The sequence below is a fragment of the Podarcis raffonei genome, chromosome 5, assembly GCF_027172205.1.
Source record: "Podarcis raffonei isolate rPodRaf1 chromosome 5, rPodRaf1.pri, whole genome shotgun sequence".
In the NCBI taxonomy this organism is placed as follows: domain Eukaryota; kingdom Metazoa; phylum Chordata; class Lepidosauria; order Squamata; family Lacertidae; genus Podarcis; species Podarcis raffonei.
Genome location: NC_070606.1, coordinates 47,615,958 through 47,642,575, shown reverse-complemented (window position 1 = coordinate 47,642,575; position 26,618 = coordinate 47,615,958). Strand labels below are relative to the sequence as shown.

Here is a 26,618-nt window from a genome sequence, read left to right as displayed (position 1 = left end):
AGGACTTGTTCCTTAAGCCACCACAGGACTATTCCTTGAATCATTATTATTATTTATCCAACTTATACTTTGCCCTTCTTCCCAAAGGAACCTGAAGCTTTTTCCTCCTTGGAAAGTTCAATAATCAACATGGGCATACATTCAGTTTCTTTGTATGCATCTTTTTGCCTTATTGAAAACAATAAAAGTCAATTGTTAAAATGAATTCCCAAATGATGAAGGTTGTTGGCTTCAGAGATTTATTTAGCCACCCTCCATTTGAGCATGAGAGCAACTGTTGGGAAATGGTTATCATTCCTCTTTGGGCATACACTGCATTCCTTTTCCTGCCCACTCTCTCTTTGTATTAGACTGTCATTGAAGGGGGTTTCTACGGCAGTGGCAAACTGTGTTAGCATGAATGTGGCCAGCACTTATTTTGCATGCTTCTAAATTGGTCCCTTGGCATTTTTGAAGCAACTCAATGGTATTTAACTGCAACAGAAGGCAATTATTAGATACAAAAATGTTTAATGGATAGAAGAACCATTCAGGCATTACGTCTTCTCATGTTCAGAGAATGCGTGAATGGGGACTTGGGTGATGCACGTAAGCCTTGCCCCCAGCAGCCCTGTCAACACAAAGTTGAATTCTAATCACTGAGTGTACCTCCGATAATCCAGAAGGCAAGCTGCACTGGGGTCCCGAAGGTGGAGAGCATTTTTGGCTTTGCCCAAGTAGTGTGAGAGTGTTCTTTAAAAATGGTGTTTTGTTGGTTGATGGCTTAATACTCAAGGTACAATGAATGGAACTCTCAAACTGACATCTCTTGAGAGTCCCAATGAGACTATGGTTCCAATGTTCTACCCATTGATCTTGAGGGAACACTTTTGAGTATACATGTATGGCTTTGCTTACTTGGGAGTCCAACTCATTGGAGTCATTGGGGCTTAACTTTTGAATAAACACACATACGAATGGGTTAAGAGATGGTCTAATGACTCAGTTGTCAGAATGTTGGACAGCCAAGGTGGAGGCATGGGTGCCACGTTTATAGGCACATGGGGAGTGCAGACATGATATCTGACATGATATTACTGCCTACCCCGGCCAACTACCTCTTCCTGTTTCCTCCTAAGGAGGGTGAGTAAGCAGAACTCAAGCCAGGCAAGAGAGTGGAATGAAATAAAAGGGTGCTCCTATTCTAATATTCATTCACCTCAATCCACAGACCTTAACTTTGCATTCACAGAAGGATCCAACCAAACAGTCAAGACAGATGATTGGCACTTGGTTGGAGTTTCCATAAAAGAAAACGGGCTTGTTTCTTTTAAAATGTCTATTTGTATGCTCCTTTTCCAGGAAATTGTGCCTAAAGGGGCTCATAACATATCCAGTAGACAATAACAATTTGAAAATACATATTATAAACAGTTAGAAATATCAGTATCAATAAGCAGATACAACAACAACAAATACAACATTGTATAAAACAATAAAAATAAGTTAAGGTAACAGCTTAGCCTAAATGACGTTATAGGAACGCGGGTGGCGCTGTGGGTAAAACCTCAGTCCCTAGGACTTGCCGATTGTATGGTCGGCCGTTCGAATCCCCACGGAGGGGTGAGCTCCCGTCGTTCGGTCCCAGCTCCTGCCCACCTAGCAGTTCGAAAGCACTCTTAAGTGCAAGTAGATAAATAGGTACCGCTGTATAGCGGGAAGGTAAACGGCGTTTCCGTGTGCTGCGCTGGTGCTGGCTCGCCAGCTGCAGCTTTGTCACGCTGGCCACATGACCCAGAAGTGTCTTCAGACAGCGCTGGCTCCCAGCCTCTTGAGTGAGATGAGTGCGCAACCCTAGAGTCGGTCACGACTGGCCCGTACGGGCAGGGGTACCTTTACCTTTAAATGACGTTATATAAAGCACTTGGGTTATATAAAACAATACAATTAGCTTAACCTAATGTGAAAGCTTAAGCCGAAGGGAAGAGAGAATAATAATAGCACAAAAATAGAATAGTGGCATATAAACCATCACTACATCCTACATAACCCACCCGTTTTCTGTCTTCAGACATTCACAAACCCTGACCCACCCATCTCACACCTGGGGGAGTGGAGACCTGCTCTAACTCTGAGGGGCTCCCTGTTATTGTGGGCTCTTACCTACAAGGTGGTACATAACTTGTCTTCCATGTTTTCCCACAAAGCAATATGCATTCATAAGCATGGTACCGGGGTGGGGGAGCACCCTCCCCCTTGTGGTAACCCTCAAAGGAATATTTAAAAGGAAGTGCCCAGATCCAAATATTTGAGAATCAGTATGTAAAATAGAAAGAACGTGGAGTCCTTTAGAACCACATCACTGTTTGTTTGCACAGAAACCCTAGTCACAATGGCTCTACTCTTTGTAGGTGAGACTGATTTGACTGAGGTAGACCAGTGAACCCATAATATAGAAATGAGATTAGAACAAGTTCATGATGCCTATATCACAAACAAATTGGTTTTAGCATGTGGAAAGCCACACTTGTTTCCTTTTTAGGAACACATTTTGGTGATCATGTTTCTCTACAAGAGTAGTTTGGAGTGATTTGTATGATGGAATGTAGAAAAACAGGGATTTGGGGGGGACATATCTGTTAGCAGGAGTCAAGACTTCACTGGAATAATTTTTCTACATTGCTTCCTGCTCAGGTGTTGTTCCAAATTACACAGAGGAGAATGATGCATTATAACCAACCCTTTGAAGTGACTCTCCTCCCCAAAATCTGCTTTCATCTAAAGTATTTTTCTTTGATGTGGAGGCTTGAAGAAGATTTCTTATAGTGATGAATCAAAAAGGCCATGTGTGGATGTTATGCATAATTGGTTGGTGCACTAGGTTTATTTCCAAAAGAGCAGCTGTGTTTAGATGTGACAGCCGCAGATTTGTATGTTTAAACCTTATTCTGTCACAACTGCATAGAAAGTGTGTGTGTGTGTGTGTGTGTGTGTGGTAGGGAAAGGCTCTGGTTTAAGAAGCAACAAGGCATACAGGTGAGGACTGGAAAGCTTTTATTTCTGCCTATGATGTACCTTCTTGCGTCTCCTTTCTCTCAGGCCGTTTGCTTCCATCCAGGGCTCTGATACCAGAAGTGAGCCTGGTTACAAATGAAGTCTTTGGAGGGGAAGGACTGTGGGGAGATAAGCCATAAGCTAGTGGGACGCAGGTGGCGCTGTGGGTTAAACCACAGAGCCTAGGACTTGCCGATCAGAAGGTTGGCGGTTCAAATCCCTGCGACGGGGTGAGCTCCCGTTGCTCGGTCCCTGCTCCTGCCAACATAGCAATTCAAAAGCATGTCAAAGTGCAAGTAGATAAATAGGAACCGCTCCAGCGGGAAGGTAAACGGTGTTTCCATGCGCTGCTCTGGTTCGCCAGAAGCGGCTTAGTCATGCTGGCCACATGACTCGGAAGCTGTACGCCAGCTCCCTCAGCCAATAAAGCGAGATGAGCGCCGCAACCCCAGAGTCGGTCACAACTGGACCTAATGATCAGGGTTCCCTTTACCTTTTAGTGGTAACCCAAACACTACAATTCCCATGAACCCCAGCAGGTATGGCCAAGGGCCAGGGATGATGGGAGCTGTAGACCTGCAGCATCTAAGAGCCCCACGTTGACCAGGCTACAGGAAAGTTATGCACATGTTCCTTTGCATTGGATCCATAGTTAAGCACATGGATCCACTGCCATTGTGCATGGTTTGGCCCTTGGGTTGGCTGCAGCAAAACCGGCAAATAGTCTTGTGATGCCTTAAACCCTCAACTCCCTGATCCATCTGGGCTGAGGCATAATTCTCACAGATGCAGGCTGGTGTGGTTCTTGTCATGCCCTGGTTTGATCCGGGCATTCCTGCCAATCAGCAGCCTGGTAGGGAAAGTGGGAATTGGAATTGCCCTCCTCCCTCATCCATCCATTGGCTGCGTGCATGTAGCCCGCCAGGCTGTGCTGTGCATGCTCTGATGCATTTACGTTTCATACCTTTGGCTGGTGGTGGGGAACCTCAGGAAAGGGGTCTGAATGCAGACCTCTAGGCCTCCCTGTCTAGGGCTGGGAACTCTCCACAGCCCATAACCCTCACTGACCCTGCTTTGCACATAGTTTTTCCCCCTGACTGGAATGTGTCCTCAAATTCTCGGAATGCCTCTTGTTTGGATGCAAGAGAGAGAAGGGTGGAAGGGTGTAGAAACCAGCCTACTGTACTTAGGTAAAATTTACATTTTTTGCTCCGCCCACTTTAGCATCTAGCTCAGCCCACCAGTGGCATATGGCCCTTTGAAGCTTGCTCAGAAGGGAATGTGGCCCCAGGGCATTCTAAATACCTCATATGTTGAAGGCTGGCCTTGCCTTGCTATTGCCCTCCGTGATTTTGAGAGATAACTTCTGAAGTATGATTTGGGACCCCAGAAAATCAGGGTTCTATATTGCAGAGGGAGCCTATGTGAAAAGGCACAAAAGAGGGACAGGAGAGCAGAGCCAGCACACTCACCCTTATTCCTCCACATCATATGAGGGATATAGAAGGCCTGCGTTGGGGCAGGCAATGGGCTCTTGCCTGCAAAATGCCCTCCAGTATTTTCTGCACATGCAGGAACTTGATCTGCACGCTGTGGGCCCAGTTTCATTTCTAGGTGACACCATTGATTTGAGTACTTTTTTTAGATTTTAAAAAAAAGGCTGGCTGCCCTATTTCTTTTTTAAGATATTGGGAACAAACAGTACCTGGTTGCTGATAGAAGAACATTATATTATATATATGAACTGAATGGTAATTTGGAGACGGCTGCAGCAAAGCAGTAGTTTGGGTAAGTTCTGCTCTGATGCCACCGGGCCACAAAATCTCTATCTCCTTGCTCCCTTTCCAACAAATGTTTGTGTCACAGTAATCATATTTATTGTTAATGTTCCACAACAACTTGATAGTTTACCCCATATATTTCTGCTGTTCTGGAAATTAAATACCCTATAATTAGGAAAAAAGAGAGAGGGAGAATCATTTTGCAATCTCAGCTACAGAGATCTTGACACTGGTGTTGCTGCTTTTCTGATGCCCAGCTTGTTATTCCAAAATCTGTTCCCCATCATTTAATTTTAGAAATTCATACATCTTGCCTGAAGTTGCTGTAATGTTGGTGTTATGCAGCCTGCAGTATGGCTATTTACAGTATCTTTCATGCTATTACCATATAAGGTCAGTGGAAAATTTGGCTAAGAAAAATAAATGCCAAAGGGAACTAAGAAATAAGCAGTGGATGCAACTGTAAAGGGAATAATTGCATGTTTCTCATACGTATGGCCATGTACATTAGCTAATCATTGGGCTTGATTTCAGAAGTGGCCTCAAGGTCCTAGAAATGAATACCTTGAGAACAAATATACTAGTGGTTATGCATAAGTTCAGCAAAGGTCAGCGAGAGGAATAATGTCTTGAGTTCATTGCATTTTAGGGCCTTTCCAGATTACTGAATGGCAATTGCACGGTTTCCTCTTGCTTGCTGAGCTGGATCCAAATATTTTTATTTGGAAAGGTGCCTCTGTTTCAGAGATTCTCGTCTGGATAAAATAGGAAATTGTGGCTTCCTGCTACATGCATGAGCCTCAGGCTCATGCACCCCCCCATCTCTTCCTTATTAATGTGCAAAGCATTAAAAGCTACCCACTTTTGATTTTAAACGAACCACAGTCTCTTACTGCAGCAAAACTCTGCTTAGCCACTTTAGATGGTGAACACACCCATGGTTTGAACCTCTCTTGTTGAAGCTAACTAGAGTTCACATGCAAGGGGGAGCTGTGGTTAGTTTAAAATTGAAAATGGGTGTTTTTAATCTCTTGTATGCCAAAAGAGACAGAGGGCCGAGCCTGTAGCATTCTGTGACTTATGTAATGTTTTCCATTACATCTGAACCAGCCCTTCCAAACATAGACCAACCACAATTTGACAGTAACTGTGGTTTAGACTTCAAAACATGTAATGGTTAGACATACTGTATAGGCAAACCATAGTTTCTGCAGTTTCTATCCCCCCCCCCCCCGCGCTTCCTTCCCTAATAATTCCTGGATGCTCTCTTGAAGCGTGGCTTCTATGTGTGAGGCAATGTACCAAACCATGGTTTATTGGTTAGGATATAATCTCAAACCACACTTCCTTCAAACTGTGATTTGGAAATCTGTGTCAAATTGTAGTTTCAGATGCTGATGAGGCCACTTGATAACTAGGGTTTGTCAAAATGTATCAGTTTGGAAATCATGACAGACTATAGTTTGGCCTTTGTTCTGAACCATCTCACTGTGTTGAAGTGTATCAAAGTTGTTGGTGTTGTGAAGATTTGTTTTGAGTGTCACAAGCACCTGGCTGGATAATGCCTGCAACATCACTGGTGATGAAGGTTGGATATTTCCCCTACTCTATGAAACACTAGTTTGTAACCTTTTAAAAAGAATGCACACAAAATTTTATCCCTGAAACCTGTTTACATAAACCATGCCGGCAGCACAACCTAAAGGTCCAGAATTCAAAAGGCACCTACAGGAAAGCATGCTTTGCCCACTCTGAAGAGACTTTGACTTCAGTGGTGTATAATAAGGAAATAGATTTCAGAGAAACCTTCTGTCCATTTGTCTCATGCTAAATAGCAGCCTCTTGTACTTCTGCTGCCCCTGTTTTGCTATAATAGATAGCAGATCAGATAACAGGGCTATATGTGTTGTTTCCTTCTGCATATTTGACATACATGCAGAGAAGCTTTTGTTCTCTGCAGTATAATTCTGCCCTCTGGAGACTCCTTTCATTTTTTAAGAAGCAGGTTACTAGCTCCCATGGTTGAGAGGGAGAAACTGTAGTCTTACCTCTATCATAGCCTTCCTTATAAATAAAAAAGAATGTTCCATGCTAGTTCAAAATATAAACATTCAGTGCATAGTCAGTTATGCAAAAGGAAAAAAATGTATGCAGATATGCAAATCTGCATATGTTTTATATTTCTACTATCTGTTACAAATGACCCATCACCATCAGGGACAATGCATACCAGAATGCCCATATACTACGTAAATCATGGTCAATTTGCCCTTGGAGTTGGGTAGAACATTTGTGTGGCACAGGTGGTCTTGAGATGGAGAGAACAAAACAAGCTGGGTTTTTGTTCATGAGTTGATTTATATGTGCCATATGTGCTGGTGCACTGTTTTGAATTTTTAAAAGGAGTATGCACATTATAAACTTCACATGTCCATTCTGGAGCATAAATCATGGTGCTGACAGTTTTGTGTCCTGAAAAGAATTAAATAGGCGGCTTCCCATGCCCCCCTCTCACCCCCATTTCAAATTCCTAAATGATTTGTAGTGTCAGGCAAGCAAAGTTTGCCCAGACTGGCTCATTCCATCAGGCAAAACTCCTGATGGTGCCACAAACAAGGTGCCACACAATACTTTTTTTCTTCTGGTGCTGCTACTATTTCCCCTCTGGAATTTGCCCATGTTTGAATGTCATATTTGTCACAGCACATTTCTGTTCAGAGTGTTTGCTCTTAAGCTAAGTGGAAGAGGATTGTTCTGTTTACCCATTTGATGGTGGTTTCCTGTGGTTCCTTCTTTTTCTTTCTTTTTTTTTGCTGTCGCTCAGCCTCTCACAACTGCTGCAATGACCAGACTACAAATTATCAACAGGGTGATGTTTGCTCTCTGAACAACAGAGGGCACTCCTATAACAAAAAATGCATGCACGGCGTTCTCTCCACCTGTACTCACCTGTTCATTGACCTACAAATAGAGGCATTTTCACACTTTTGATTCTTGCAAATTGAAGTATCAAAATACACCTATAAAGCCTCATTTGCAGGGCACTCCATTTTCTGTCTGGTACTGAAACCTGAAAAACTTTGTTTTCCCTTGTTGAAATACATATGGAATAGGGAACCGTAGAACAATGCAATCCCACAGTTATTTGGAGAAGTGTTAGAAGAATTGCCATCATTTAAAATTATTCAGATGTTAGCGTCTTCTTAATATAGTTTACTCTGCTCCATAAAGAATCCATATTCATCCAAAGTCTTGTTTTCTGGATATATATATATATTTGGGCGGGGGAGTGGGCTTCTATTTTGTGGGCTCCTGGCTACCCCAACTTTCTCAAGGGCAAAGGTTTATGGATCCTGATGGATTCCTCATGTCTTTCACACTGTTTCCCACAGTTAAGTCTGTCAATTCTGTCAATGGTCTGGTTACACTCTGGAATGAGAAGATGTCCTGCGCAACAGATCACTTCCAGATATCATCACCAAAACTGTGCAATTGGTGCAACTCCCTGGTATATTAAATTGCTTAGGGCAATGAAATACTTGAGTCAACAGCTCAAGCATCTGGAGGGTACTAGGTTGGGGGAGACAGGGCAAGAGTCTATATGGCGATAGCAGTGGACAAGGTTTTTTCTGACAGTTTTGTGCAGATGCAATGGTGGCCAGAGGAGCTTTCTTTAATGATGGCACACCATTCACCGTAAAGGTAATGTCATGGACTGGCAGAGGAGTGATAGGAGGCACCAGCTAGGGAACGCCCAAGGGAACCCCCAGGGGAAGAAGGCTTAGGGCTAGGGGGTTGGTAGTGAGACAATGATGAGTAGTCAGAGGGAGAAAAGGCAGCAGACTGGGAGGAGCAGGCGCCAGAAGCTGAAGAGGCAACAGGGTTTAGTGAACAGGAAGAGGCTGGGGCAGAGAGCAGTCCTGATTCAGAGGCTGGAGAGGAGGGGCACCAGGAGACAGAGAGGAAACAGGCTGCTGCAGAATCCAGGGAGTATCCCCCTCCTGACGCAGCCAGCTCCCCTCTCCCCTCGTCTCCCAGAACATGCAGAGAAGTGAAAAGACAGAGGAGAGAGATTGGTTGCATGAAGACACAGTCTCCAATTGCTTGGAAAAAACCCTGGAGAGGAGGGGACAGGCAGCCTTAGGAATGCGGGGACCTTCAGTCCTCACTACTGCCTCATTGAGGCAAGACCTCCTGGGAAGAGTTGGTGGGATCACTAGGCCTGTATTGTTTTGATTTCTTTGAATAAAGAGTTACCTTCACTGACACCAGTGATTTTTTTATTGCTGACCTTCACCTGACTCTTTTTTTAAAAAATATTTTTTATTAAGGATTTTCTTGTTTTACAGAAGTGTAGTGCCTCGTATTTTTTCTTCTTCTTCCATGTAACATTTTTACACATCCATTTCATTTGTTGAGGCATTAGGGGGAGAAGAAAAAAGAAAGGGGGGGTGGAGAGAGGGAAGATGGATGGGGGTGGGGTCGGGTGGCGGTGTTTCTATTATGTTTAATGTATGTAGAGTTTGGTGTCAGCGTTGCTTGTGTTGTTCACTTGTGTTCCTTTGGTGGTGAGAGAGGTTGGGGTTGGCCTAGGGTGTGATTGTTTGCTTGTGATTGGCTGTGGTGATCTTTGACTCTGACTCCTGACAGGTAATTAGCGTAATCCTCAATAGCCCTCTGTGAACAATTAGCAGTATGTTGTACTGTACAGATAAATTGCCCCCCCCCCCCCCGCGTGTGCTTGGACATCACAGTTACTAGAGTCAGATGTGACGATGGTACCATCTGGTCAGGTTTTATGAGTACTTTTTAGTTTTTCAGCCTGAGGATGTGGATAACCTTGTTACAGGACTGGGATACAACTTGTGTTTTTGACCCTGGTTGCATCGTGTCTAACTACAACTCAGTGTGTGTCAGAAATACTTTGTGCCTCCTTCAGAGAGGTTGTCATTCCTGCTGCTTTTAAATAGGCAGTAGCGACACTACTTAGGATCCTGTCAACAAAGTTTTACTCAGAGTAGACCTGTTAAAATTAATGGACCTATGTGAATCAAGTTCATTAATTCCAGCTCTCCTAGAATGAGTAAAATTTAGTTGACTATCACCCAGTTAAAATTATAGGCAGTATGTCAGAACTTGTAGTAACAGCTTAAGTCCAAGTGTTTCTGGATGAAACTGATTATTTAGACCCTTTGCAGTTTGGGAGCTGCCTGGATGTTGAGACTGCAAATGCCTTGGTTGCTCTGATACATGACCTGTACCTAGAAATAGACAGCAGGAGTGCAATCTTGCTGATTTCTCTTGGACCCTACAGCAGCCATTCAGGTGTAGTGCTAAGACCATCTGATTTTCAGTGGAACTCCATATGGTTTATAATCCAAAAAAATGCAACAATAATAAAGTATATAGCAATTCCTATTGAAACACGCATATTAGTTTGTGATGTTTTAGTGTGGGTTTAAAGTTCTGTCTCCTTGTTTTTATACTGATATTATTATTATTATTATTATCATCATCATCATCATCATCCTGCAGTTGTATATGAGAGTAACTTAAACAATATGGGCTATTTTGATCATAAACTGAACGGTTTTATTTTGCTTATTGTTATTTCTGTAATCTGTCATGAGTTTATTTCATAAAGAAAACTGAGATATACATTTTTACTGATTGTTTTTTAATCATGAGGGTTGAGTGTGTGCATGTGTGCGTGCGTGCATGCCATTGGTTTTGTTTCATATTGTACTGTGTACTGCGCGCGCGCACACACACACACACACACACACATATTTAAGTGGGATAGAAATAAATGTTAAGTTTCTGTTTAGGTCACCATCTGTTTAGTTAGCTGTATCAGGCTTAGGCTTTCCACTGGGTGCCAACCATGGGAATCAATGTTAATCTAGCTTCTCTGGTATTATCCCATAGAGTTGAAAACATATGTGCACTTATTATGTTTTACATATGTTACTGTTTTTTTATAATAATAATGACTAATTATTTTGCAGCATTTCCCAGCCTGGTAGTTGCCAAGAGACGAATAGCCCCAGCACATCTGTTCCTGACTTAAGATCCTTGACTTCTGAACCAGCTACCAACGTAGAGCAGCCTGCCCAAGAGAGCAGAAGCCTGACAGAAGAAACCAAGAGGTAATGTGCAGCCCTTGAAGCAGAGATTTCTTTAGCCAAACTTCGTGTGTGTGTGTGTGTGTATGTGTGTGTGAGACTTGTGTTGCAAATGTTGGCATGTAGCGTAGAAGTGTAGAGTTGGAAGTGTCATCTAGTCCAACAGCCTGCAATGCAGGAATCTCAACAGGTGGTTCCCCATCCAATTTGAATCCATCCTGGACCCTGCTTAGCTTTGCAAATATACCAGCAGTCTGATTGCTGCACCACTAGGAGGATTCTTATTTGTATTCTTATTTGAGATATTGAACGGTTTTCTAGCTGGCCAAGTGCGGAGAAATGAATTCTCCTTCTCAAGATGATAAAGGTAAAGGTAAAGTTAAAGGGACCCCTGACCATTAGGGCCAGTCATGGCCGACTCTGGGGTTGCGGTGCTCATCTCGCTTTATTGGCCGAGGGAGTCAGTGTACAGCTTCCAGGTCATGTGGCCAGCATGACTAAACCGCTTCTGGTGAACCAGAGCTGCGCACGGAAACGCCGTTTACCTTCCTGCCTGAGCAGTACCTCTTTATCTACTTGCACTTTGACGTGCTTTCGAACTGCTAGGTTGGCAGGAGCAGGGACCGAGCAACGGGCGCTCACCCCGTCGTGGGGATTCAAACCGCCGACCTTCTGATCGGCAAGTTCTAGGCTCTGTGGTTTAACCCACAGCGCCACCCGGATCCATGCTTAACAATCATATGCATTTTAATAGATGTAGATGGCAGACAATTTGACTAAAGTTTGTTAACTTTGGTACAAATGTTAATCAGTGGGTCTGAGACTGAAGGAAATGGTGCTGGTTTCACAAGCACCCTGGCTACCTTCTCCTCTGCCAAACTTGAATAAAAATAAGAATAAAGATGAAGTTTCCTACAAGTTTGTTTCCAAACAGATGGTTTGTATTGTGGGATTAAATCCTATGGGCTTCCTTCTAGCAATAAGGAGAAAGGGAACTGAATATGATTGTAGTCAGTTCATATGCAGTAAATGCATTGCTAAGATTGTACGATTGCAAAACTTGATAGTATTTGAACTTGTTTGTTTTGTTGTTATTTTGATTCTGTTGCATTACTGCAATAGATAGTATTACTGCTGCAGAGCTTGCAGGAAAGAAAAATACTAAAGAAGAGTTTTCTTGTCAATAGTGAAGCTCTTTCAGTTTAATAACTAATAAACTGTTTAATGTGCTCAAAAAATAGCAACCCCATATTTCACAGTTAATACTGTGAAAAACCTATGAGCAGAGCAATCACAACTCTAACTGGGGAGAAGCAGGGCAAAACGGAGCAGTCAGGGCAGAAGTTTTGGGCTTTTTTTTTTAGATAGTTTATGTGCTATGCCAAGTCCAGACTGCTGCAGAAGCAGGACCTAAATTGAGATTCTCTCTAGAGAATGAACTCTTAGGATGCAGCAGATCCCTAGTTGGCCCAGCTCCCCCCCCCCCCACGATGCCTTACTTTACACAGCTGCAGTGGGAGCATCATGGCAGAGCCTCCGATCCATGCCTATAAATCAGGGGTAAGGATTGCAACCTTCAAAGCCTGATGTCAAACTAAAAAAACATACTTTAATTGTTTAGCGGTCAATTAGCAACTGAAATCTGAAATTGTTACCCTTATTTATATATGCCACCTGGAATAAATTTCACTAAAATAGACTCTTCTCCCCCCCCCCACCCTAAATCATTTTAGCTAACAAAGAGTACAAATTATAACCCAAACATGCAGGACCTCAGCATTACATCACATCAGTTGCCGACAGGGCCATTCCTTTTGCTTCCATGGAACCCTTGTCCAGATGTTTTCTGTGATCACAAAAGCCAGCTATGAATCAGGATGTGCTGAAAGATTTTCTAATCCGGAATCAAAGGGCTTTGCTTTGACTATAATTTTCCCTTTAACCAGGCTGAAATGAGACACATGCTCACGTCTGTGTCAGGTGCAAAAAAATAAATAAAGAGAACATCAGTGTTGATGCTGATTAACAGCTATGTGACTTATGAATTTGCACCCCTATTAATGGAAAGGTCATGCGGTGGAATGGAGAATATTGAGCCATGCATTCCCTGGAGGACATGTCTTCTTCCACCCCACCAATTCAAGCTGGCAGCTTGTGACAACTGCCCTATGTGTTGCCAGAATCCGCAAGAAATGCAGGCATCTATCATGCCTCAATTAGCAGAAATGGAAATCGCACATTAAAAAAGTGATAGGTTGTCGTTGCTTCCAATTCGTTGAATAGCAGCAGGAGGTCAGATATCTCAGGGCTGCATGAATGATGTAGACTATGTGAAGCATGCGTTCAAACTGCCCCCTGAAATGCGCTGTAGCAGACCAAAAACACCAGTGGCTTGTTCTTGGTCATGTTGTGCTTAATGTTGCTCTACATTAGCGGGAAGAGTGCGACAGCGTCATGGGGGGTTCTATTGGATTTCATTGCCAGTGTCGTTTTTCTAAAGGGAATTGATCCGTATTTCCAAGCACTTAGTGCTAATACTTTGTCCTCTACACAAGTGCCTTTCTGGAGAGATTGCTGTGTATCGCTCTGGATTTCGTTCTCTCCTCCCTTTGTGATCTAAAGCATACAATAGGTAGGAGAAAAGAATATGGTGATCTCAAAAGCGTTGGCAGGATTAAATGATTTGTTGAGCTTTTGTAAGTTTCATAGCCATTTAGACAAGAAGGAATCCCTGCATTTTCTTAATATTTGTATTCTTATATGCTATTTTAGAAACCATCATTTTGACATCACACTCTCAATAAATAAGACAGGAAAGGGACCGAAACTACACAGGCCTGGCCTGAGATATTTTGCTGCTATATTATTATTATTATTATTATTATTATTATTATTATTATTATTATTTTACTTTTATTACATAGCCTTCATCCTAAGGTCCCTGGACAGGTCACAGCAATTTAAAATACAGTATTAAAAGCAGCTCAAAGCAACTTACAACCACAAAAATAGGAGAAACCCTAAAAATACACATCTCGGGTAAGGGTAAAAAAGTGTGTCTTCAGCATTTGCCGAAATCAGTGTAGTGAAGTTACGAGACACACCTCTGTGGGGAGGGGGTCCTGCAACTAGGAGCTGCCACAGAGAATGCTCTCTAGCAACCCACCTCCACCTCCAGGGGGCCAAGGTGCCTTCGACCCCTCAAGATCTGTTGGCAGGCGGCCTGGCCCCCTCAGTGTTGATAGATTAGTAATTGCAAAATGAAAAATTATGAGGATGCAAATATAGAAAGAGCAAGGAGAGAGAGGGCACAGTCAGCATCCCCCCCCTCTCTAATTGGACGTACTATAAGATCTCAGTGAGATAAAAGTCATGCCAGTAATAATCTCCTTTTGAATAAAGAGAAATATTGGTATGCATTCTTTCTTGAGCCAGATTGTTACTGATGATATTGTGTGTGTGTGTGTGTGTGTATAGTTTCCCCCACTGGGATTTCCCAAAGGGTGAAAATATCAAACAACATTTGTACACTCTCATGAAAAGCAAATACATTACAGCCTAATGATTATTTGCCACTATAATCAAAGTTGTCTGGTAAAGATTCCGCATTTCGCAGAAAAATGTGAAAGTGCTCCCCATCCTGTCAAATAAGCAATTCAAAGTAATTGCATAGAAAGTAGATGTCTCACATTTAGAGCCATTTGTAACTAGGGCAATCTGGCATGTGAATGGGATAACCTTTTGCAAACTATTTCGTATTCTGAAGTCATTTTATAGTCCTATATTAAGAATAGCAGTAGTAGGGTTTTTAACATGAGACCTAGAAGCAGCAGCCCCATCCCCAAAGAGCTTTGCCTTTGTGACTCTTGTATTAGTGTGAAAGAGAGTTACATTAATGGTTTGTGTCCATAGAAGCTGTAACTTTTATTTTAAATGGGCTCTGCCAGATATGGGTCTGGGTGGGGTGTATTGACCAGACAGTCCCTTATTTCTGTCTCCAGGCTTGATCTGTTTGATGGATATAGAAGTCATCCCACACAGAGTAGGAAAGCGTAGACACCTTCCTCCAGGTTTTTAAGCAGAGATTGGATCGTCATCTGTCATGTATGATCTAGTTGAGATTCCTGCATTGCAGGAGGTTGGACTAAATGACCCTCAGGGTCCCTTTCAGCTGTACATTTCTAAGATTCTATTATGCTATTTGTCTAGTTGGGTCAGTTTCTTTTCAGGATTATACGTACGTTTCCAACATACTACTACAGGTTTGCTTAAGTCTAGAATTTCCATAGTTGTGCACTGAGAGGAGCTGTGAGAAACGCATGTCTTTGTTCATGTATACACATGTGTGTGAAGCCACATTTGGTTACATGTATAAATCATGAAAGAAATGATAGGGATGCCTGTCAGAAGAGAACGTCTCATCTTATATTAAGCTCCCTCAGCTTGTCCTCTCAGAAGCAGACAATAAATTCTAGTTTTAAAAGGTCGTCTCGTAAGGACGTTAAGATCAACAAATGGAACCTGGTTCCTTTCTCCTCAGCCTGGTGGTTGTCTGTTTGTGGTAACCCAGAGACAGGATTTCCCCCCCCCACTGGTGGCACCAGTGTTTTGGAACCTTGTCCTTGCTGAAATATGAGAGGCCTCATCAGTATGGGCATTCTACTGGCTCTTGAAGACACAGCTATTTAGACAAGCATTCCCTTGCTTTGGATATCCAGCTTGAATAGTTTAAACTGCTGTTTTTGCTCTTGTCTTTTGTGAATTGCAGAAATTTGTTTTAATACCTTATTGAAATTATTTCAATTGAATTGTATGTGTTTGTATTTTCTGTAATTGATCTATACTTGTAAACCACTTAAAAGCCAACTTGGCAATTAAGAGGTATATAGATTTAATAATGATTATCATCGTCATGCGCACACACATGCGTAGATGCACGTTTTATAAGTTTAACATTGCATGAAAACAGAAACTATGGATTTAGCCCCTTTTCCTGGACTTACGGCAGCTATAGTTGTCCACATATTGTAGCATTTTTGAAGTACTCATTTCTGGTAACACACTTCAAGTAATATACCACTAAAAAACAGTCATGGTGATCATGTGTCCAAAACCACATCTCTCCCCACACACCACTGAATCAAGGATTGTGGACTTTCTTGAAGAAAAGAAACTCCATGGGATGTTGAGCTAGTGATCTTAGCAGAAGATACTATGTCAGTGCAGTTAATATCCCCTCTTCTGGGAAACTGGCTTGTAAAGTCCACTCATTTCTTTTTGCATAGTGCAGTGCAACAGCTGTGCGGTCTCCGTTTCAGATAAATGCTGGAATTGGGAAAGCAATCTGAATGATCATATATCCTTTTGAAATACTGGGCCTCTGGTAGCCATAAAAAGGTCTCCAACAATGTTGGAACAATCCCCTTAATCCCTGGTCTTCACCAATCCAATTTAATGAAACAATAAAACATCCTTCCTCCTATGGGTAGCAAAACTCAAAATTCAGCCAGGCGATCTTACTAGCAACAAAGGAATCTTTTGCAGATTGTCACTTAAATGCACTTTCATTCACATTTTTATTTCTTGTTTGCACAATTTCTTGTTTATTTCATGTTTTTATTTCTTGTTTGCACAATGATTATCCCAAAGACTTCACTCCAAAAATCACATTGATTCCCCGCCCCTTTTACCATGTCAAGGGAATAATCAAAGGTTAAAGAGAACGGAAAGGTACAAAAGGATGCCTTGAATAATTAGGGCTGCTGTCTCTATTCTCAGATCCATATCAGTAATGAAATGACACTCTTTCCAGGTATTCAATAGCAGAAGGCTGGATAGGTTTTGTGTGCGGAGGCATCTTGTTTTGTTAATGACCCTGATTAATTAGCGAGGTTTAAAAATACCATTAAGCAGTAGTGGTGCTGAATAGGGCAACAGTACTGGTCAATAATTTCTTGTACAGTGTGTGGTATCCCTTAGTGCCACTCTTAACATTTTTAACAATGGAGAAATGAAGCTCTTTGAGTGACCTAGTGAGCAGAGGGTAGGGCTGGTGGAGGAAGGGATACCATCTATGCCATTTGAGCTCTTTGAAGGAAGGTTTGGATAAAAGAATGTGATATTTATATTCTTTGAAACTGTACAAAGTTCATTCCGAGGCATTGCATACCCTGAATTCAGGGTATGATCCATCCACATCAGCCATTTGTCAGATCTGAACAATTGCAAGAAAAACCCATCGGTTTAAAATACTTTTTAAACTGTTGTTTATAAAAGAAGCATTTTCATTTGATAGCCTGCATGTTGAATGCGCCCCACCCCACTGAAACAAGAACTCTGTAAGGAGTTGGCATGAAGATTCTCTTAAACTAGACACAGGAAACATAATCTCTTACCAACTCCAAAGCTCTGTGTGGCAAAAGTATTTGGGGGAAGAAAACTGAAAACAGTCAATGGACTGTTGACAAGGGGGAATTATTAATGGGACAGTTCATCCCAGGTTTGGGTTCTGTGGCAGTGAAAGAAATTCTAAGTTCAGTATACAGTGTTACCTCTGGTTACAGACGCTTCAGGTTACAGACTCCGCTAACCCAGAAATAGTACCTCGGGTTAAGAACTTTGCTTCAGGATGAGAACAGAAATCGCGCGGCAGCAGTAGGAGGCCCCATTAGCTAAAGTGGTACCTCAGGTTAAGAACAGTTTCAGGTTAAGAACGGACCTCCAGAACGAATTAAGTTCTTAACCAGAGGTACCACTGTAGTTTGAAAAATCCTGGAATTCCCCCCATATGAGCATCCCTACTTTTCAAAAACCAGCATGCCAAACAAATCTTACCTCCCTTGCAAGCACTCTCTTCTTCTTCCTGGGCTCCGGAAGGCTCTTTCATGGGCTTTGGAGTCTCTCGTGAGATATCACAGAACCATCTGAGATCTTGCAAGAGCCTCCCAAAGCCCATGTGAGAGGTCTCTGCCTTGTATGCATTCAATTTGAGTGATTGTGGCTAGCTGGCTACCATCTAAACTGTGGCCATGCAAGTTAAATGTGTAGCACAGGGCTTTCCAATTGCGCAACAGGGCTCCCCCCCTTCTCCTGCCCACCCTGGGCCACTCCACCTCCCTCAAATGGTTGGGGGGTGTTGAGAAAACCCACAGAATTGGTGAGGAGCACAGAGATCATTGTTAATGACCCCTCTTTTTAAGGGGAGTATTCACGAAACAGTTTGCAATAACTGAGTGAATACAAATATAATGTAAAATAATAACATTCATTAAGGAACAATTTCACAAGAGTCATCTACCTGCAATTAAAACAGCAGTGCTTAAAAAATGACATCCCTTTTCTTTATCATTTGTAACTAATAAAAGGTCTCCTTTGGAAGATTGAAATCACTAGGTATGTCCGGAAGGCATCATTTTCACATGTCTTTTGTTTACTTTGCTGTGACTTTGGGGACATAAGTCTAAACTGGTGCATTACTACACATGGTTTTTTAAAAAACCCAAAAACTAAAACTAAACATCTCTCACTAGAGTTGGATTCGGTTAGAGGTCTCTTGCGACAGATAGCAGGTGCTTCTCCCCAAATGGTTGAAGGTTGTGCTGTAGAGGTATCATTCGCTGTGTGTTCTTGCTGATGCTGCTAGAATCCTTCCTTTTTTGCAGCTTTTTGATCTGAGTAACAATAGAACAAAATAATTTAGAGTCCATACAATAGAAACATAACCTATATCAGTCTTCCACAACCTGGTACCCTCCAGATGTTGTTGGATTACAGCTGTTATCTGCCCCAACCAGCATGGCCACTGATCCATGTCCACAATTTCTAGAGGGTACCAGATTGGTAAAGGCTGATCTATTTTGTATCACTAGGAAATATTGCTTTTCTGCATGTGTACATCTATTGATCTCTGATATGGTAGCCTGTGGAGAGGGGGAGAAGTTTGCAGGGCTCATCTGCACACCAATTCTGCAGCCATCACTAGCAGACTACTTTTTAAAATAGTCGAAGCCAACACTGCATATTTCAGTTGGGACAGTTCTGTGTTTAAACCTACAGATATGCCACTGACACATATAATTTGGCTCTGAGGGGGATGTGACAGCAGCCTTCAGATATTTAAAAAGTGCTACAAAGAAGGGATTTGGGGGGGGGGTGTTGTTCTTTGACACAAAGAGGCAAAATGTTTAAACTCTGGGATGGTAGTTTATTTTAAATATTAACAGTGTCCCTCTGGTGTTGTTGTTAATCATTGATAAAGGTTGAACAACAACCTTAACTCCCAAAGTTACATTGAAGCAAGTATTGGGAGAATATGGTGGGATCACTGGGAATGAGAGTGCGACTTTGTCGATCATAACATTTGTGCAATGTATCCTAGTTTGACAGGTGTGAGCATGCCTATTGTTTCTTAGTATTGAGCAATGCACCCAGTGAAAATAAGCCCATTTCTCAGGTTTGAAGGGATGTGCAAGACGATGTTTGGGAGAAGCACAAAGTAAAGGGTCAAAGGCTGCAGCAAATAAGACAAGCACCAATATTGGTAGTATAACTGTTGAGTCTATAAAACGAATGTTTTGAGGTCACTTTTATTCCTCAATGGCCAGGTATGATCCAGCAGAACAAATTTAGACCTGTGGGCATCTGTTTTGGCAGCTCTCTTGCACCTTGTGGTAACCCCAGTGTTGAAAAATGTTTCTCAGGTTAAGGACCTGCCTTGGAGCAGTGGCAATCTTCTAGGGGACTCTGTCAGCAAGTGACATGACCCATTAGATTTCTTTGCACCTGACAATTTCATGGATTCATGTTTTAAGTCCTGAAGAGTACCATTGTAATAATTAGATTTCCTGCATCAAGCTGGCTGCAGACTTTCATCCTTGTAACTGAACACAGTTTTCTGGAAATAATGTATGATTTCTTTATGGTTTTCAACTGGTAGCCAAACCTAGCTGAACAAGAGAATATTATGAATAGTATTTGCCGTATTGTTCATTGCAAGCTTTGGCAGCTTTCCCCACTTCCATTTGTTTTACCGTAAATGCGTATGAACAACCCTGAACTATCCCTGTCAGATTTCTGTATCTTATGTTTGTTAGCTCTTTGGTGGTACTGGATATATAGCTGGCCTCCTCTCTAATCAGGATGAGGAGGAAGAGACTATGAGCAAATACTTTTTTCTGCTGCATGATAACCAGATTCTGTTTCTCTTCTTTCAGCTCTCTCTCTCCTTTTGCTAATGTGTGTTACACAAGAACTAGACCTAGCTCTAAAGAACTATTCCAGTAGCCCATTTACTAATGACAGCATGACACATATGTGTTTTCGGTTAGAATGTGTGTTGCTTGTGAATTAAGCACAAGAACAAAAGGAACAAACAAAACCCTCATTGCCATCAATAGGCATAGAAGGTTTAAGGGCAAATAAATGGTACTGGTAGCGCTTTGTTGAAAATGGGCGTGAAAAAGGAAGACTGTAGAATATGTTTTTCTTTATGCCAATGTTTATGTTGCTGTTTTCAGTTAGGAACAATATGCAATAATACAATGCAGTGGCCCTGTTTTGCCTTCTGCTCTAGCGGTGTATGCTAGAAAGCTATAGTTTTGTTTTGTATTTTGATGTGTGGAATTTATGTTGTATGGGACTATAACTGCATCCTTTTCTGCTATATCCAAGCACGTTGGGGTTGAAAAGTAAAATTCTCTCAGGGCCTTTTGAACCTCTTGTTATAGGGAAATTATGCATGTCTGAGAGTAGGATTGTTCCCCCGCAGAATAAAACCAGTGTGGTTTATTTGGGTGTGTTTTTGTAATAGATTTGATGAAACTAGCCAGAAAATATAAGCTCTTATTCATGTAGTCTTAGATGGGAGACTTTTGTTACGTGCTGGACCCTAGGTTCCACTGCTGGGGTCTACCAGTGGATACGGGTGGTGCTGTGGTCTAAACCACTGAGCCTCTTGGGCTTGCCAATCGGAAGGTTAGCAGTTCAAATCCCCATGACGGAGTGAGCTCCTGTTGCTCTGTCCCAGCTCCCGTCAACCTAGCAGTTCGAAAGCATACCAGTGTGAGTAGATAAATAGGTACCGCTGTGGAAGGAAGGGAAGGCCAGCTCCCTTAGCCTGAAAGCAAGATGAGCGCTGCAACCCCATAGTCACCTTTTCCCCTGGACTTAACCATCCAGGGGTCATTTACCTTTACCTTTACAGAATACAACTTGGGTTACACTATTGTACCTTCTCATCCTTTCTAATAATTGTTTTTTTGCACATGATAAGGTTTATCCATACTTCCTCTTTCATTAATCCCTATGCACTTGTAAGTTCTTCTGACACTGAAATAAGCACCAACTGGTTATTCAGTATTGCAATTTATCTGTAACAAGCAGGATGAGACAACCTCTGATAGTGGAATTTTCTAAAGGCCCATTTTGAGCATATGGACCTAAAGGTAGAGCAGAAACAATAACTTTTTATTCGTACATAAGAATATAAGCTGTCAACCCATTTAAAAATGGGGGGGGGGACCAAACCATTAAAATCTTAGAATTTTGACATCATAAAATACTGAACAAGTGACCAGCACTGAATCAAATTAATTCTTCAAAAATCTTTGGTGAAACAGATATATTTTCAGCAGGCAATGGAATATTGAGATTGTAGGTACCTGTCTGTTTTCAGTAGGAATAAAATTCCAAATCATTCACCTAGAAACCAAACTACCTGGGACAGTCAAGAGGACTTCTCCAGATACTCACAGTGTTCTGGCTAGTGTATAAAGGAGAAATGTGGTCCTTCAGCTAACCTGGTCCCTGGCCATTTAGGGCTTTATGCACTAATAGTAATATGTTGAACCTAGGTCAGTAACGTACTGGCAGCCAGTGCATAGCTTTCAGCATGTGGTATAATATGCTGATGTGCAGCTATTCCAGTCAAAAGTCAGGCTGCACTAGCTGCAATTTATGAACCAGTCTCAAGGGTAGCTTCACTTAGACTTGTAATAGTGCAGTCTAGAGGTTACCAAGGACTGCAGCTCTGTGGCCAAGCTATTCCTGTTGAGGAAAGGCTGTAATTGGCATAGCAGCTGAAGTTGTGGAAAAGCACTGTTAGCCCCTGAGAACACTTAGGGGTCCAGCGACAGTGATGGATCTAAGAGTACTTCCAAGCTACGTACCTATTCCTCCAGGGAGAATGCAGCCCCATCAGGAACAGAGAACCTGCCACTTTCTTGAACTTGGGCACTGTTCACCCACAGGGCTTTGGTCTTCTGTTTATTGACCCTCACCCAGCCCATCACTTACTCCAGACACTGCTCTAGAACTTGTTTGGTCTCAAGTGTTCTCCGATTCAGATGCTGCATAGAAGTAAAACTGAGCGACTGAAGCAGGAAGTCCAAAAGATAGATTGCTGACCCACTTCAGACTTGTTGGTAGTGGTTTCCTGACCATAGTTCAGACATCTTTTAAAACTGTAGTTGAAGTTTCCTTAACTATGATTTGGCATGGTGTCTGGACTGAGACAGAGCTTCTCAAGTTGTACTTCTAAACCTAGAAATGTTTGGGGATTTATTTCAGTGTGCCTCACCCTTTTCTTCTCTCTCTAGCAAATTTGCTGCACCTATGCTGTGTTTGTATCTGTGCTTTGTCACTGGAGCTGTCAATTAACCAGCATTGCCTCTGATATTTTTTCTACTCTGCAATATATGAACATTTGTGTGTGTGTGTGTGTGTGTGTGTGTGTGAGAGAGAGAGAGAGAGAGAGAGAGAGAGAGAGAGAGAGAGAGAGAGAAGAACCTGATTTTTATTTTTATTTGGCCAGACATGGTAGCATGAAATGTGCAGTGGTATCTTCTATTGTCAAACTTGACAAGGGAGAGAGATGCATGGAAACAATAATCAAACGGTCATGGTCTCTGTGCAATTAGGCTGCTCTCTTAAAAGATTCAGCTCTCATATCTTTCTGACTATCCAGCTACTACACTCACTAGATTAATTCATCAGTGAATCTTCTTACTCGGTATCTCCCCCCCCCCTCCGCAGCCCCAGTTCCTTGTCACCCTGTCATCTCGCCTTTAAGCAAGATTAAATATAATAATATCTCTGTACCAATCTGCTCCCCTCTATACTCACACATTGCCTTGTTTACTTTGGCTCTTCATGTTCTCCCTACTTTCCTGGTGGAAGATTCCATTCCTGAAAGAGGGATGAGCTCTTTTGTTTGAAAATGCGGGGAGGGAAACAAGGCTTTAAACAATCCTACATATGAATCTCCTCCATTGTTTACTGTTCCGAAATATATGCGGGTGCTTGCTGTCAAAACAGAGAGGCACATGCAGGACGTGGCATGCAAACAGATTTGCATTTCAAATCAGCTGAGTCAACACAATGCAATGGTCCTGCCTGGGAGTCCTTAGGGATCCACAGTAGCTGACAATGTGTGCTTTAAAGGGAGGGTCTTAATTTTTCTTTTTCTCTCCCCCCCATCTCTCTCAAGCCATTTGGAATAGCCATAGACCTCGTTATTTTTCTAAAAGACACTTGCCCAGTATCTAGCCTCAACGTTGCTGGTTGCATCACACAATAGCCGGCACATTTATTTATTCTCAATCAATTTTCTTTTGAGCGAAGAGGAAGAAAAATAGAAGCGGGGGACGGGGGGGGAGTTGGGGGTGTCAGGAAAGGAACCTGGCAACAGTTCAGAGAAGAGAAGCTGCCGTTTAAAGTGTGTCGGCTGCTGCTGCCCCTGATGCAAGCAGCTGTTTTCATCTGCACTGCAGCATTGCAGCCTCTACGGTCCGATCTCCCTGGGCTTTTTGCTGGTGGAATTAAGGAGGAAGCTGGCCCGGCTTGCTGCTAGCTCCAGCACAAGGGCACGCTGAGGATGGGAGGGTCTCAGTCTCTGCAGCAGGCACAGACAAGTAGCCTGATTCGGGAGCCATCCGAGGCCATGTAAGTATGGAATTGCTTTCCACCTTTCCTTCCTCCAGTACAGCAGCAGGCACTGAAACGTTAGCGAGTAGCTGTTTAAAGAGGCTGCCTTACGTTGACAGTCTTTGTGTAATTCTGTGCATTCTGGCTGATTCAAGACACAGCTCAGGTTTCATCGGGTTTCAACCCTGATTTTTTTTTAAATTAATTTTTAAAAATGCTTGGGTAGCATGTAGGAATTTTGGTAGGAGGAATGCATCTTGAGTCCTTTTATATTGTTCAGTGCAGTTGCTGTGTGTACCCATTTGTTTGCTTCTTACACATTCCGCAGACATAATCAATCAAGCCCATCACCATTTTCAGTGAAAAATGCCTCTATTTAAAATGCACAGCATGTAGGTTGATTTCACTGTGTTTCCAGGGCTTTCCTTCCCTCCACCCTGAGCGTTCTCCCCATTCACATCCCATGTGTCTAGATCATTGGTGGATTATTTTTTTTAACAACTTACAATTTCTGATTTTCCTTCAAAATGATATATTCAACTTCCTCAGCAAGGGTAAAATAGAGAGTTTTGTTCATGAATATAAAAGCAGGCTTGTACTTCCTAGGATTTAAATTGATTTGTCATCTTTAGTTTGGATGGGAACACACACACACACACACACACACACACACACACGTATGGATTTATCAGTTCATTTCGCCAAGTATCTGTTTTCTAACACTGCAAATTTAATCAAATATACCAGACTCTGGTTTTTAATTGAACTTCTTAGAAGGGCCTTTTCTTGTTTCAGGTGTATAGGCCTGGATTACTCAGTATGTCCTGCAATTAGTGCATCTTCAATATGCATTGTTTTGGGGCAATGTCTTAATCTGTGTCACCTGGTGCCAAAGATGAGCTCAATCAATTCATTTTAAGTGTAACACCTATTTTATGGCATTCTTTAAATTTAAAAAACCCAACTCCTTTCTTTTTCATTGTACTTGGGAAGAATCTTTAGAGTTGGGAGTACTGGTAGATACTGTTTGTGCAGTTGTATCCTAAAGGCAAGATGATAACAGCCTGACTGGAGTACTGTAGCTGTTCAGCAAGGTCCGTGTAACTTTAAATGTGCCAAATTACTACTACTTCTTTTTTTGAAATCCTTTCCTTTCCCATAAGCCAATTATTGAGCAGTGTAAAGAATCAGAATGAAGGTCAACATTTTTTCATCTTCATCCTTAATTTTAGCAGTAGTGTTGGGAACTCATTGAGAAGTATTTATCAAAGGGCTTCCTGCACAGTGAAAGGCTCACATAGTTATTTGACGCCTTCTGACAGCAGAAGCCATATTGAATAAATAAGGCCTTCAGCACCAGAACAATATGAGGGCAGCAGTCAAAACACCGCTGTTTTTATTAATGTTTGTGTAGAGCCTTCAGTGCACAACACCTTACCGCTATTTATAATAAGTAATTGGCTTCTTGTATATCTGAAAATAATGACAAGCGCTGGGAATTTTAAAGCAGCCTCATTTTTACTGTTTACATTTCTTAACAAATCATAATTATATTGCGATGCTAAAGCATGATGCTTAACATGAGGGAAAGAAAGTTTTCTCTTCACCTTTGAATCTATTTAGGCCCTCTTACAAAAGCTGAAGTCTTGATTTTAGACTAAAAGACACCTCTGTGTCAGGGGTGGCTAACCTATGGCCCTTCAGATGTTGGATTACAACTCTGAACAAGCCGCAGCTGGCATAGTCAATGGTCAGGGATGATGGGAGTTGTAGTCCCAACATCTGGTTTATGTGGTGTAGAAAATTACATTTGTTCTTAAAAACACTCTTAACCTGGGGTCTACAGATGGGCTTCAGCTGTTATCAAATTCTCAAAGGATTCAATGACCCCCCAAAAGGTTGAGAAGCACTGATCTAAAGGCTTTCCTGAGTCATCCTGGGCTGGAGTATTTTATCTTAGCCATTTAGATAAATCACAATATGCATGACACAAGAGCTGCCTTATTCAACCACCCTGTGAAAGCTTGTGAACAGAAATTCTCTGATGATGAAGTTATCTCATTCTTGCTACTCCCAAGGTCCTGGTTGTAATGCAGATTCATGTGTCTTTTTCATTCATGCACATTACGTTTCCTCCTGTCTCCCAGAATCCTGCATAACTGACAAGTGTTGTTGTGGCAATTGCCCTATGAAAAACAAACTTCACCCTATGGTAAGTGTCCTCTGCCAAGAGTTATCCAAGAGGAAAGTTTCATTTCTGACCACTTCTGTATCACCCAAAAAAAAGGACAAAAGAAGGTAGATGCTTATATAAAGGTTGCATATGCTAATAAATTCAGTTTATAAATAATCCTATAATTTTAATAGAAATAGAGCACATCTCACCATAGTGGGGAAGACTGTGACCTCTGTGCCTGTTCAGTCTGCTCTCCAGGTGTTAATTGTTGATGGGGCATCAAAATGGCCTCTGCCTGCCTTTCTCATGACTCTTGATATTTAAGTTAGAATTGGACCAAGCAGATGACTCCTTTAAATGGACAACTGTTCACATACAGACTCCTGATGTTGTTGTTGTTGATACTCCGCCCTTTTGGCTGGGTTTCCCCAGCCACTCTGGGTGGCTTAAAGCATATACAGTGGTACCTTGGGTTAAGAACTTAATTCGTTCTGGAGGCCTGTTCTTAACCTGAAACTGTTCTTAATCTGAAGCACCACTTTAGCTAATGGGGCCTCCTGCTGCTGCCGCGCTGCCAGAGCA

At 42.1% G+C, this 26,618-nt stretch overlaps 1 protein-coding gene across 10 annotated transcripts in view; it reads left to right on the top strand.

Annotated features, from left to right (window-relative positions):
- Positions 1 to 26,618, top strand: part of TACC2 (transforming acidic coiled-coil containing protein 2) — a 161,921-nt gene that overhangs the window by 62,353 nt on the left and 72,950 nt on the right. For 9 of the 10 annotated variants that reach the window (XM_053389000.1, XM_053389001.1, XM_053389005.1 and 6 more), the window contains one exon: positions 10,823 to 10,963. In XM_053389000.1, coding sequence (XP_053244975.1) covers positions 10,823 to 10,963 — 141 coding nt within the window. Of the gene's footprint in view, positions 1 to 10,822; positions 10,964 to 23,598; positions 23,879 to 26,618 lie in introns of those variants that run through there. The other variant, XM_053389008.1, reaches the window with a different exon arrangement.